The sequence below is a fragment of the Talpa occidentalis genome, unplaced genomic scaffold (assembly GCF_014898055.3).
Source record: "Talpa occidentalis isolate TD23 unplaced genomic scaffold, MPIMG_talOcc4v2.1, whole genome shotgun sequence".
NCBI classification, from domain to species: domain Eukaryota; kingdom Metazoa; phylum Chordata; class Mammalia; order Eulipotyphla; family Talpidae; genus Talpa; species Talpa occidentalis.
The window spans coordinates 109,130,357-109,145,183 of record NW_026555331.1 but is presented as its reverse complement, the minus strand read 5'-3'; the positions used below and the strand labels follow the sequence as shown (position 1 = coordinate 109,145,183).

General features: G+C 42.0%; 1 protein-coding gene across 3 annotated transcripts in view; it reads right to left on the bottom strand.

Moving 5' to 3' along the window:
• Nucleotides 1-11,897, bottom strand: part of BMPER (BMP binding endothelial regulator) — a 239,641-nt gene extending 227,744 nt beyond the window's left edge. For all 3 annotated transcript variants that reach the window (XM_037510112.2, XM_037510106.2, XM_054692465.1), the window contains exons 1-2: nucleotides 11,645-11,897; nucleotides 10,512-10,597 (exon numbers count right to left, since the gene is read on the bottom strand). In XM_037510112.2, coding sequence (XP_037366009.1) covers nucleotides 10,512-10,597; nucleotides 11,645-11,777 — 219 coding nt within the window. In that variant the 5' untranslated portion in view covers nucleotides 11,778-11,897. The remainder of the gene's footprint in view (nucleotides 1-10,511; nucleotides 10,598-11,644) is intronic.
• Nucleotides 11,898-14,827: the final 2,930 nt, after the last annotated feature.

Sequence of the window (14,827 nt, the reverse complement as noted above, 5' to 3'; positions counted from 1 at the left end):
CCACGGCAAGATACCGCATCACAGGTGACCGTGCTTGTTTGGGTAGCCAGGCTCTGCACACTCTCACAGGGATGACCAGAGGTGTCAGATTCGATGGGTCCACTCAATATTTTTATATCTCTGCCTCTCACCTGCCATTTCTTGATTAAACAGCAAGCATCACAAAAGAGCAACTGGGCCTCTCTGGGAACACCATGTTGGGATCAGCTGCCCAACGATGGTCACCAACAAAGCAGATGACCCTCTCAAGATGAAAAGCAGAGGTACAGCCCATCTTTCTATGGCCCAAATACTGCTAGTTTTCCACCTCTTAATAGAAAAAATAGTTACCTCTACAGAAGCCCCTTGTTCTCCCAACAGAATTTCAGAGACACTTTTCATAGAAGTTGACAATAAATTGTAATAAAAAATCCATTTAGGTGCCTTCCTGGTGGTGCAAGGGGTTAAGATGCAACCTGCAAAGCTATCTGCAGCCACTGAAGTACGAGTTTGATCCCCGGCCAGGGAGCTACCCACAAGGTGCAGCAGACCTCTCCTGACTCGCCCGCAGCTCCCCTCAGCAGTGTATTTCAGTCTATCTGCCTGTTCTGCTCCCCACTTTGTCTCTGGTGAATCCTCTCACCCCCCGCATCTCTGGCCTGCACCCCAGTTCTTGTATGCATAAATAAATAAATCTTTTTAAAAATCCATTTAATCACTTCCTAGCAGTACTTATCACATGGACAGTAGTTATATAGCATTTGGATAGTGGCAGATAGTGGCAGTAGCTATCGTTTCTGAGGTGCTTACCATGTTTCAGGCACTGTTTGAAGAATTTGAAATGTTTAAACTCACAATTTTTATAAAAGCCCTAGATGAATATAAAATTGTTGAGATAAAGAGATATTAGGCAACTCACCCAAAGTCTTACCACTATGAAGGAGATAGGAATCACTACAACATCATTCCCCCAAAATATACAGCTCTTCCTCAATTTTTTTCTTTTTTTTTTTTTTTTGGTTAGTGTTTTTTTTTTTTTTTAAACTTTATTTTCATTTATACAAGAGCTGGGGTACAGGCCAGAGTCGCGGGAGGGTGTGAGGATTCATCAGAGACAGAGCAGGGAGCAGCACAGGCAGACAGACCGAAAGCACTGCTGAGGGGAGCAGCGGGACAGACAGGAGAGGTCTGCTGCGCCATGTGGGATTCTCCCTGGCAGGCCGGGAATCGAACTGGCGCTGCGGAGGCTGCAGACAGCTTCACAGCGCTGCGCTCAACCTGCGGGGCCACTGGGGAGGCCTCAATTTCTGATGGGATTATTTCCCAATGAACGCATGGTAAATTAAAAATAATTGAAAGTCAACAATGTATTTAATATACCTAACTACTTTAAACATGCTCAGATCACTTACATTAGTCTACAGCTTGGCAATCTCCTCTAACAAGAAGACTATTTTATAATATAGTGTTGACTATCCCATATGATTTATTGAATACTGCACGGAAAGTGGAAAAACAGGATGGTCGTCTGGATTCTCACCATTAAGATGCTCAGCTGAAGGCACACTCTACCTAAGGAATGTTTAACACAAATTAATTTCTGGATAATGGGGCATTCTACAGAAATGGGTCACCAACTTTACTCTTTTCCGGTGAGGCTTGAAAACAGCTGGTAAAATACACTGTGGCAATGACCAAAAAAAAATTAAAAATTAAAAATTAAAAAAAAATTGAAATATGGTTCTGCTCAATGTTTATTGCTTTAGCATCATTGTAAAGTCAAAAAATTCTAAGTCAAACCACCTTAAGTCAGGGAATGTCTCTACTCATTAAATTACGTGCTTAAAAACTGGCTATGTATTATATTTGATTTTCTTCAACTCAAGTTCTTGCCCTTAATAATAATTCCATTTACATTGTTTAAAAAGAGCTTGCATGAGCATTAGCACTTTTAAACCCTACACATCACCTCAGTCAACAGTTGAGGTCTGCATGATTATTCCTCTTTAAAAATGAAGCATATTGTGACTTGCCCGGCACTCACAACTAAAGCTCAGAGAGGGCAAAGCACCAGCTAATAATGCACAGCTACCAGGTGATCCGAGTGAGATCTGAACCCATAATTTCAGACACCAAGGCCACCACTTCACAGCAGTACTTCAATGGCAAAATGGACATAAAAAATTTAATGAATAAAGAAAATATTTTTCCTGAAGATCTAGCTCTTAAAGCATTAAATTATATCATAATGTTTTTAGAGCACCATTAACAGTTTAATAGAGCAAACTTGAAAGTTTATAATGGTAAGATTTTATATTAGCCAGACTCTTTTATATTGTTGCTCTTATTCATAATAAAAAATGACTCAATGTGGCCTTGTCCACTGTGCACTTAACTATAGAAACATTCCAAAGACGTTTGCAAAGTCTATTACTTTTATCCATGAAATTAGTTTTGTTTTGGTACCTTTTAAAATTTCATGTGGTATTTATTCACTTTTGCTAAGATGTTTCCAAATCAAAGTTTGGAAAATTTGTGATTTTTGCACTAAATTTTCAAAATCCCTACAGCAATCTTAGTTTTGGATTTCTGTCAAATGTGGTTCCACCAAATTCCATCTATGGCCAATTCAATTCCATGTGAAAATGGGCAGTAGGTGCTAGGGGGTGGGTATCATTTGGATGTACCAAATAGTCTGAGGAGATCATTAGAAAATTTTTTTCTTTAATATTCTCCAAAAATCTTCAAACTCTGCACTATTTAATGCCACTGGTCTCTCTCTTCTAACATTCTTTGTTCTACATGCTCCTGGTTCTGCTATGTCCCTGTAAGTACTTCTCAATCTCTTTTATGGGTTTCTCCTATTCTAGCCTTCCTTAAATATATATATAACCTTCCTTCTAGTTACCCATTTCTTGAAATCTCAATTTAGACCGCTTTCCTAAGACAGAAAATTTATTCCTAAAGTTTTGAAGCTTATTTCAATGCAGATAGTTAACAAATTGTTATTCTCTAGCCCTGACTTCATAACTGAAATCAAGATAGACATTTGGAAAAATCTATGGGGTTTTTCTACTTGGAAGGTCTATCAAGCCCAACTCAGTATCACTCACCATATCCCTGATGCCTTCTCTCTTCCTACATTATAACTTTTTGCTAAAACTCAAAATTTCTCTTCAATTTGCCTTATTTCTCATCTCTGCCATTTATATTACTGCCAAGTGCAATCAACTCCAGAGCTCCTCTACAAGTGGAGGGTTCCCAACACATTGATACATTTTTTTAAGGTAAATCACCCAATTTTGATTCCTGCACAAAAAAAAAAGTATGCTACCATTGAGAATACTTACTACCAAGGTAATACCTACTAGAATTAATAATTTGTCAAATGAGTTATGCAACAGTCCAATGAGACTGGGGGAGTAAAAGAGTTCTGGCCCCCAAAATGAAATTTTGAGAGTGAACTTTGGGAAGTAAACCATTCTATTCAACCTTAGCCTAGGGACCCTATGATTCACAAGAGACTGATGCAGACACACCCTAGCCTCCAGCCTACAGTAAGACTCTGCATTTTAACCATTGTATCTTGCTGACTAGAGTTTGGGGTCTTTTAATTCAAATATTCTACAATTGGTAGGTGATTAAAGAAACTCAAAAGAATGAGTGGGCAATGGTTTATTCCAAAGTGGTCTTTCCATCCCTACTGCATGTCTCTGCTCCCAGATGCTTGCTCTCACCTGATCCCAACATATCCCTGAGGTCTGTTGTCCAAACTCCAGTGTCTCCATTCTCTAAAACCCCCAATAAAATCTTCTAGAAGTATGTATATGAAACATATCTTACTGTGTCATGGGCTGTGCAATGTCCCCACTCCCCAGCCAATATTCATGAGTGGCTCAGACTTCCTAATTATTACACCCAAAGGTTCTCCTCTTGCATGCTCCTGCCAAACTAACACCAGCTCCCATCAGAACTTAATGCACCATAGATTCAGCTATTTTTATACATCCTCAGTACACATTCCTCAGGTCTTTTCCCCAACAACACCTTCCGGACACTTTCTTCTGCCCTTCAAAGTCCCTCCTATTTTCAGAATTCACTTACTCCTCCTATTTTCAGAATTCACCTATAACTCCATTACAACGTGGGTTCAAGTCTATTTTAGTGCTTTTCTGTCAGGCTCATAAAACTTATTTATGCATCTGTCTGTCTCCACCATTAGGCTGTGGACAAGAATCTTTCCTTTTGGTCTTTGCCACCCCAGGGCACCCAACCAGCACAATGTTTCAAACACAGAAAAGGCTAAAAATAATAAAATAAAATGGAGGGGGAAGGAAGTATGGAGGGAAGGAAGAAAGAATAATATTATTGAATTTATAACCTGCTGTCCCTAGTGCCTTGAGTGGTAGTCTATAGAATCCGAACTGGGAATCAAACGGTTTTAAAATACACACCCAGCTTATTCTCTGATCTTAACTAATTTCAACCAGAGCAATTAACCTCCCAGTGCCATGAAAGGTGGTGTTATCCGTTTCTTTTACAGCCTAAAGGATTCAATAGACCATCAGCGGACAAAAGTACCAGAGAAGAAGGTGTGAAAAACTGATATCCTTTATTTATTCAATAATTGCTTTGTTTTCCATCATTTGGCCTTGCCTAAGTTTTCCCACTATGTCCCATCCAGTCCTCACCATTTTTGTATGTCAGTCTAGAGGAGGGCTCTCTTTCCTCAGTGTTGCCTCCTAGACTTAAAACACAATTTATTGTTAATGCACCTTGTAAAGACCAATGTCTCAAAATGAATTGAAAGTGCATTTAAGATGAGATAGGGATGGGGAAGGGGAGCACATGAGTTAAGTAGGCAGCAAAAACCCACTCAGGTTTGGAACGGGGTCGAGAGACTTCCACAAGACGGGCCAGGAAAATCCCCATGATGCCAGACCACTAGGCAATTTTTCCAGAATTACGGCACTCCCAAGTCCCGACCCTATCCCTCTGCCAATAAAAGTACAAGTGAAGGTGACCCCACAGGCATAGAGATGTAAATACTCCATAGAAAAAAAAGCGAAGGCCCTCTTCCATGGAAAGTTATTTTAGCGTTTAATGGAGAGCAAAGGGAAAACTTATATCAGGGCCCGCAGACCACTGAACCAATAAGGAAGCAGCCCAGATTGGCCCAACCCATGTCTGAAGGGACAGAAAAACCCACGACTGTTATTAACTTAGCCCTGTTGATTCCTAAAGATGGGTGGACTTGCCATCACTGTCCCTGAGTCTCATCTCCGTGAGCTTCCAGTTTTTCCCTGGGCTAATGAACCTTTACATTCTATTCCACGCAAGGAAATAAGAATTTAAGTAATAATATCATCATCAATAATAATAATGATGAATCATTTTAGAGCGCTCCCTATATGCCAAGCCCTGGCCAAGCCTATCTCATTGAATTCTCATAGCAACTTATGAGCCAGGTTTTGATATCCAGCCCATTCTTCAGATGATGAAACTGAGGTTTGGAAAGTGAGGAAACTTTCCTGAGTCTATCACCAGTAAATGACAAAACCAAGATTTGAACCAGGTCTGTCTGAAGCCAGAGTTAAATCTTTTTACCAAAATGATATGAAAGCCTCCCTTTGCAAGGCTTCTCCAGATTACAAACTTGGTTTGTGCTACAAAACCAACATTACTCCAACTGCCCCCTAAAGAGTGATCCTCAATAAAACAAGGATAAAAATAACTGCCTCAGAGCTGGTATTGATGAATTTGCCAGCACAATGCCATAAATCAGTTACTTTCCCTTAAAACAATTCTGAATACATTGCTCTGTGGGAAGGCAATAGGTTGCATCACCTTCAACACATTGTTCTGTGGGAACACCTTCAAAACAGAGTAAAAAAAAGTAAACTAACTAACTAAATAAATACTCTTGATCATTTCCTTAGTAAGAAAAGTCTGAAATGATAGGAACCAATTTTTCTTAATTATAGCAACTCATGGATATGTACATATTCCACTAAGTACAGTATGCCTTTGAACACATCTGGATTACTTTATACCTCCTCTTTCTTTTTCGCTCTCTTCCTCTCTCTCCATGTCTTTACCATTACATACACACACGTACACACACACACACACACACACCACACACACACACAAGAATTGAATCCTGATGCAACATTATCTCCCTCATTCTCAAACATGTGCTTAACACTTGTTCAGATAATAGAAATCTATTCTCTAGCCAGTTAATTCGAACAATAAAAAAACATGAGGATTTTATAGAGATAGGTTACCCAAGCGCATCAAAGATGCTGGTAGCTACATATTTAGTGACAGAGGATTTTTGTGATTAAAATGTGGAAGACAGTAGACAAAGTCTCCTCTGTTTTCACCACTTGGTTGGCTCCAAAATAGGTGGAGCCCTGCTTCTTGTAACACCAAATTTCACGTTGCTTTTTATGAGCAGAGGGTCCATTTCTACATTGCACCTCTGGATTTAAAAGAGGAAATTTAAACCTCAGAATAATGTTTTTTGCTGAACAAAATGTATGCCAAACTAAGCTCTGACTGACTTCTGGTTTTCTGAGTGCTGGCCCCCAAAGTTTTCTCAGGTTTCCTGTACCGGGCCGAACTCACGGTCCTGTGCCATTTCCTCCATGCTACAGTTGGGTGGAGTTGGGGGAGGAGAAGCAGACCCACTTCTCAGGTACATGTAGTAGATTCAGGGATGCCCTAAAGATCCAGAAAATTGCTTCAGATTCATTATCTGAGTGTGGCTGACTTCAGGGAAGGCACCAATGTGTTTTTCTAGGCATTATGGGAAAAATAATTCTAGCAAGAAGAGGGGTGAGTTGAAAATTACACAAAACAGACTCAGTCTGGGTCTTGTTCTTCAGGCCAAAAGAGATCATTTTGTAAAGGAGGGGAAAGCTACATCTTGCTGTCTCCTAAACAATGGAACACTTACGTCTTGAACCTAAGCTGCCTACCCCGTTCCCCAGATGGCAGCACCGTAGTTCACTCTGTCACCTTCCCCCTTAAATAGATGAACTGAAGCTTTTTGTCCCACACACTTTTAAACGACATCCATCACCAGCTAGCAAACAGGTTATTCTTGGATCACAACTGACTCTGGCAAGATGCTCAGGTCTATGCGACGAGGATAAATGAGAATAAAATTATTCAGTTCTGCTTGCCGTGGCCACTGCGCCCTCTGTCATCCTCAAAATTCCCACAGAAATGAGCTCATTCCACCTTTGAAATGTTTCAGAGCTTAGAAGTTTAAATCAGGCCAAGTTGATTTTGTGGGGGTTTTCAAGCTTTTACACTGTAATTATATACTGGACTTTGTGCCACCTATTTCCTCCCAACTGTAACATTTTACATCTTTTTAGCATACGTTGAGGTTAGCTTTTTTTTTAGTACATGTTATGAAATAAGATATGAGCTTATGCTCAGCCTTAGGTACCTTTCTGCCAAAAGGTTAGACCAACGCAAACTAAATATGACTATTTTCTTTATCCAGAGTACAGTTTTGCCTATTACATACTCTCTAAGTGTACATACATAAAACTAGCTCACAACTCAAGCTCCCTGCAGGTCAACTGAAATTATAACGAGATTTTCCTTTCATATAATGTGATTAACAAACGTTAGTTAACCAAACTCCGGTAAGACTCAAAGGAAAAAAACAAAATAGCTCAAGCAACGCCCAATAGTAAAATAACTGCACAACCTTTCTTTTCTCCTTGCTTTCTCACATCTGTAACTAAGCAAATAGCCTGTTTCTCTTGATTGTAGGCATCTATTCGAGAGACAGATGAAAGCTAGTGAGTTCTAGCTCAGCTATGTACTAAAAGATGACCTTCGCACACCATTTAACTCTTCTAGCCTCAGTTTCCTCTTCTGTCAAACTGGGGTACAAGCCCTGCAGAGGACTTTTGTGAAGACTAAAAGAAATAATGCAGGTTTAGATAAGTGCCAGCAAATAAAGTGTTTCCATAAAATTTATTTGCTATGGCTAACACTATCTGCCTGCTAATATGTCTACGTTCCAACCTAAGCAGAAACCTGCCTGCAGCCTTTTGGCAATGGGGGGCGCTCTGAAATGCATACCCTGCGGTTGGTCTCTCACAAACTTATAAAAGGGTAAACAAACAGAAATGATTGTCCATCCTTTCTCAACTTTATCAAGTTATTACAAATGTTTGGGAAGCAATAATGACTATGACAACTTGTCTTAAACCCCAGCAAAGGTCATGATAACAAATAATGAGCCTTTCTGCCAGTGAGCGCTTGAAGGCTCACTGATATGTGAGGCTCAGTGATAAATGTCAGCTTCTGAATAACACGTGAATCAGATGCCAGAGTTCCTACTTCACTCCTTTAGAAAGAATTTCTGACAGTTCTTAGTCAAGACAAATATTTCCAATGTTACTTAAAGACAGAAATGAACCTACTAGCCTTCGAAACTTAATCAATACTTTTCTGAAATGAATACTATTCCCATTTGAATTTGTATTCCAATGCATGCATCTTTCTCTATTCAGATTCCCTCTTATTTTCAAGACAGCAGATTCTAACATTTATCTTATTATCAGTTAAGTCTGCCTTTTCAGTGAAAAGCACTATTTTCCGCCAGGGCATAGTACTGAAAAGGGGGAACGCTGTGTGGAAAAGTTTTCCTAATGTTATTTGGGAACAATTTGCAAAACCCAAAGTGTATATCTATTAATAGTAATATTGCTTTATTAATAGTAATATTGCCGAGGAGAAAAACAATATTTTCACATATGTAACTATGGGCACATTTAAATGTTCCTTGGACAGGGTAATTTCTTCTGAAAAGAAAGTAAGATAAACTAATTCACTCAGCAATAAAATCTGAGTTTTATACAGAAAAGAAATGAAAAAGAAAAATCTCAAACTCACACACACACTCACACACACACACACACATACACACTGCAAATGTAAATACACAACTGAGAACGGAGTCAAACTTTAAAATCAAAACTTTTTTTCTGGTGAAGGATAGAATTGGACTTTTGGAGGTGAACTTAATGTAGTATGTATGTAGTTGCCTTTCAATGATGCACACTTGAAATTTATGTAAGTTATAATGACACATTACTTCAATTTTCAAAAATTTTAAATTTTTCAAATGAAGACAATTTAAGTGGTTAAAAATCTAATGTAAGAATACAATACAAAACCAAATCCCCACCCTCATATTAAATGTTACATGAATTTAGCTATAACTCTTCACATAATTCAGAGGAAGAAATTAGAAAAGAGAAATAGAAAAGTAAATTACCTGCATCAAAAAAACAAACTTTTTCAACAAGTTGTTTAGTGAAAGATCATTAATTAACATGACAACTCATAAACACAAAATCTCAAGAGTCTCTTTCTCTTAGCTCTCTTTCAATAGGGCAGCAATATTCATCATCGCAGCAAACAATGCATTTTTATATTTTGTTCTCTTGATTGCCTTAGTCTTCATTATCTGATAATCATTTGATACAGGCATCTACCTTCACTCATTTATCATTCTATAACATTGACCTCATCTCTGTCAGAAAAAAGTTTGGGTAGTTTCAACCCAGATGGCTTGGCTTTCACCTTAACAGAGAAGTATCCCTTCTCCAGTTCCACATAGCATGTTGATCAGGTAACAAGTGGTCATCTATCATTTTTGGACTTTGCATTTGACTGTCTTAAAGTATTTCAACAGGGTTTTGTGATGCGTAGTTTTTCATCAAGGGTTGACAAAAGTGACTGCCATGTAAAACACACAGAAATATTGCTCTTTGTGAGCCTATATTTCATCTCTGAAATTCTAATTCTTTCAATATCTCCATGTGGCTGCTTATTAGATTTTGCCTAACAATGGTGTTAAAATAAACTGAAACAAATTATTTGTTTGATTCTACTATCCACTACTAGAGCTGACTAAGCAAATGACAGCCAAGTCCCATTCTCAAGAATACAATGTCCTTTCTGGTTTATGCCTCTAAATAGAAAATACAAAGACTGTCTCTGAGAGCTCAGAGTATAATAGGCAAAGAAATCCAAGATTATATCTAGTCTTCATATTTATCCTTTGCGACTGTCAGCTCTCTTTCTCTTTGTCACCTTATCCCTGATATTTATATTTAAGTGTTATCTCATTTTCCCACTGAGTTCAGAAGACAGAATTAAGGAAGATAGTTGGGTGGTACCCAAGATTTGGTGGCAACAGTCATTCCTGGGAACAGACAATGCAAATGATAATTGTCACTGAAACAATGCCATACAAAGTCCATCTTAAGTTTACTTCTCAAAGGATGATGTCAAAGCTAAAAATGTCCAATCTGATGAAATGGAAATTACCAAAACCTATAAAACTCAGAAATTCAACTGTGTTCAACAATATCGTGCAGGTTTGTAATGACTAAAGACAGCTTTCAACATCTATTTCTATTACTACATTTAATGGACTCATCTTGTCAGAGAGAACAATTGCCTTCACATTACCTGCTCTTCATACTTACCAAGCAGACACACATTATACAAGGATTGTCCGTGATAAAGGGAATCTGGAGAACTTCACCTTCATTTTCACATTTTGCAACAGAACCTGAAGAGAAGGGAAAATAATAATTTAAGCTAAGCATTATTAGAAAAAAAAATTTTACACTAGTCATTTTTAAATAATGACCCAAATTTTAGAAATTCTTAATGAGCTTTGCATGGTCAAATTCACCAAAAACAAATTCCCCACTGAAAGTCTAAATAGTTGTATGTGATCAGACTTTAAAAAAAAAAAACAAAAAAAAAAAAACAAAAAAAAAACTGTGACATATAGATTTTTCTGTTCTCAGATGGTTTAAGCACAATTTCAAATTTCATTAGCTCTTTAGTACTACACCTCCTTTATGAAGGTATTTCAGCTAAGCATATACCCCTACATGAAAAAAAAATGCAAATTTGGTCACTTGGGTAGATTTTAAATTTGAGCAAATTTCAAGACATTATACAACTCTCCCTCAGATTATCTTGGGTGCAAATCACTTTTTGAAACACAATCTTCTTTCCTCTTCCCTTAGAAATTCACTCAATATTTTCTTTCCTGCACCAGGTGTCAGTAAAGTATGTCCTTCAGCATTGCAGCTGAGGTCTTCACCTGCCTGAAAACATATAATTATTATATCCTGCTATTATTACCCTTTTAAATATTATAGTTTCCTCAAATTCAAGGTATGGAAAGCGGGAACTTTAAAAAGCATTCCTACCACAGAAATATTGGAAGGCTATAGAGTGAGAAAAGAGGATATTCAGAAAACAGAGCAAGTCTTTTTTTTTTTCTTTAATTTTATAGGAAGAAGAGATTACAGTAAGGTTAAGGTGAACATACAAAATAAAGAAATTCCTTTCTCAAATTCACACTGAATTTCTAATATCACTACACTGATGTCAATAGCTTCTTAGTCCTCCACCTCTTCACCTCCTCCCTGGCTTCCCATCCCTGCGCTCCCGGGCTCCGATTCATCCCCAGGGGCCAGCCTGCGGCGGGCGCCAAGGTGCTCGCCCCCTACCCTCCCATCCCCTGGGCTAGTCTGCGCCTCCTCTCCCAGGTACCACGCCAGCCTCCAGGAGGGCCGATCCCTCCCGCCCCCTCCCCTACCTGTCAAGAAGGAGGAAGCCAGAGACATGGGGACCCCCGAGCAATTGAGCAGCAGCAAGACGCAGCAGGTAATCCCGGGCGAGCGCCGGCAGGGACGCTCAGCCAGAGCCCTGACGCCGGAGAACCAGAGCATCGTCACCTGGAGGGAATCCCGGGCGACTGCAGGTCCCGCGCCGCCGCCTCAGCTCGGCTGCCGCTGCTCGCAGTCAGAAAGGGCTCTCTGCCGGCGAGTCGGGAGACAGTCCGCCAAGGAGGGAGGCGGGCGCCCGGGAGCCGGGAGAGGGGGGGCGGGGGGGGAGGGAGGCGAGGGGTGGGGGGCGCCTGGGGAGGAGGGGTCCTGCGGCCAGGCTCCTCCAATGCGGCTTTTTTTTTCCAAGGAGTTGATCGCTGCCGCCGAGTCGCCGGCCCCTCCACTCCAGAGAGGGGGCCGGGAGGGGGTGTCCGAGCCGCGGAGATAAGCAGAGGAGCGGCTGCGCCGTGGGCTGCGCACCGCCGCTCGGCAGCCGCCGCCTGGGCTGCAGCAACTGCCCGGGGCACTGCCGCTGCCGCCGTGTCCTCCACCCCTCCACTCCCACCTCCCGCCGACCCCGTCCGCTCCCTGCCGGACCTGCGCGCACGCTCGCTCCGGCGCGGCGGACTGGGGCGCACCCGGCGCCTGCCACTAGCCGCTGGAGGCGCCCCGGCGCTGGAGGGACTGTAGGAGCCCCGCGCCGGGGACGCGTCTCAGCCGGGCGAGCAGCCCGCTCCAGAACCCCACCGAGAAGGCCACCGGCCCCAGAGGCGCAGACCCGAGCAGGGCAGGCGCGTCTCCAGCGCTCGGCGCGCTGCACCTCCTTCCCGGGTTCCCCGGGGAACCCTCCCCTAACGCGGGGTGCCGCACCAGCCTGCTCTGGGCCCCGCGCCCGGCTTTGTGAAGGAGCAACAAATGGGGCGCGGGAGGGCGCCCGCAACTTTACAAGCCCTGCTTTGCTTCCCTCTGGCGGGGGCGCGACAACGGTCTCCTGGCTGGGGCGCACAGAGAAGGGTGAGGGGCCTGGGGGGTCAGTGTGCTGCGCTGCTGTGTCTGCTTGTTCTGGTACGGGGAGGACAGAAGTTGACATGGCACGCAAGGTCGATTAATAAACGCACAGAGCAGACGCTTTTCGCCCTTAAAAAATAGAAACAGTTGCTCCCTGACTCCTCCCTTCCAAGCCGGGGCGCCTGGGGCGGGGAGGTGCTGTTTGACTAATCATTCATTCACCCGCGGAAGAGGGAGGGACCCGCCCGGGAGCTAATCTCGGGTTGGGGCCGCTGCGGCGGGTTCAGCCGCTCCGAGTTCTGTCCACTTCTTCGCCTTTCTGGCGTCCGCTGTCCCGAGTGTCCCCGAGTCGGTTCCGACGTCCCGTGAACGTGCAGCGTAATTGCAACCTCGAACCCAAGCAGTGAAAGCCTGTGCTCCAGGGAGGTGCAAGAAGTAAAGAATTCTTGTAACCAGATTACCAAGGGCCGGGTGGGGATTGGGAAACGCTTGCCCGCGTTGCAACCCGGTGATCAGCTGCCCTATGGACCCTTCAAGGGTCGCCGGCTTCCCCTCCACAGGAATAAAAATGGGGTTCCCGCATGCCCACCTCCCCTGCGGCCGGCGGGTCTGAATGGATCCAATGGGAAATCAGTGACAAGTCAAGCACTTGCCTCAGCGCGTGGGACCTACCAGTCTTCGCCAGAGTGGGCAGTCAGTAGTCGCAGAAACTATACCTTTGAAAAGGCATTAGTCTGTTTGCCCACACATTTAGGCCCAGTTCCTCCCCCTTTGGGAGGGGGAAAGGAGGGTCTGTGTATTTGTTTGCATTTTTTCGAGTTGTTTGAGGCTTCATTTAATTAATGCAGCATTGCCAACATGCAGGCACACCAAGGAGTTGATAGGAGCGCAGTGCTCTGACGTGAGAAAAATAAAAGGGGAAAGCTGTCATTAGCTTAGTATGCTCCATTTCCCTCTCAAAACAGATTTTGTGTAAAACTTAAGTTAAAAGAGAAGAAAAATGATGTGTGGTTGGTATCCCTCCCACCACCCCCAAAACCCCCATGGCCAGGCAGCTTCTTGAAAATCAGTGTGTTTAATGTATTTACTAACTAACCACAAAGAAAGAGAACATGCAAAATAATCATCATCTCTAAACAGCCTTTCCCCCCCCTCGCAGTGACAGGATTAAAAATAAAACTTATTACTACAGATAAGTACAATCAGTTGAAACCCTATGTCCTCTACTTAAAAAGATTCTCTCTGGATGGGGTTTTGAAGATGTTAATCATGACTTAATTAAGGAAAACTGAATAAGAAGGAAGCTGGGAGACCTTTTACAGCCTTAGACTTAAACCTTAAATCTGGAAAAAAACACAGTATGGAATTGCAGGACATTTGAAGAGTGTGCATCAGTTACTCTGATTTTGGGTTTCCTGGGAACCAGCTATACATCCTCAAAGGTTTGCATAACAAAATTCTTTATGGTGGAATGTAGGGGTGTGAGTGGCATTTCTCTACCCAGGGGCCTGGTGCTTTGAGGTGCTTTGGAGCTCTCCCTGTAGATACAAATCCAAAACCACCTAGAAAATACTTTTATCTTCTTTCAAATGAGAAAGATGTGCCGAAGTCTTTGGCAACTCTGTCTCTTTTTCCTGTTTGTTCTAATCAAATGCCACCAATCATTTCCCTTGCTCCCTGCTCAGCAAATGTGTCCTACTTCTGGAAGAGCATCCTCCCCAAAGGGTTTATCAGATTATTTCTGCCTACATCCACTGCTGCTGCCATCTCTCCTTCAAGTGATGGTCTATCAACTGCCAGTTGATCTGTCTACACAAAGCTGAGACATTATTGGGTCAAAAAAGAAGAATGAAGCAGCAGGCCTGCACTGAACAGCACAAAGATGTGCTTGCATATTAAATATAAATGGTGGTACTATCTGAATCCCAAATTGCTCTCTTCACTGAAATAAAAAAGAGAACCGAAGATTTGTTTCACTCTGTTTAGTATACACTTTCTAAGTGGAAGCAGGTAATGAGGCCCAAAAATTATGTAACTGAGAACCTATCTAAGACTCAGTTGGAAAAGCACTGCCTCATCCTCTTTAAAATAAAATATATAACATATTCAGACTAAAAGGTAATCAGGCTCGCGGTATGAGAAATTCCTTTCGTCTCCTTGCAAAA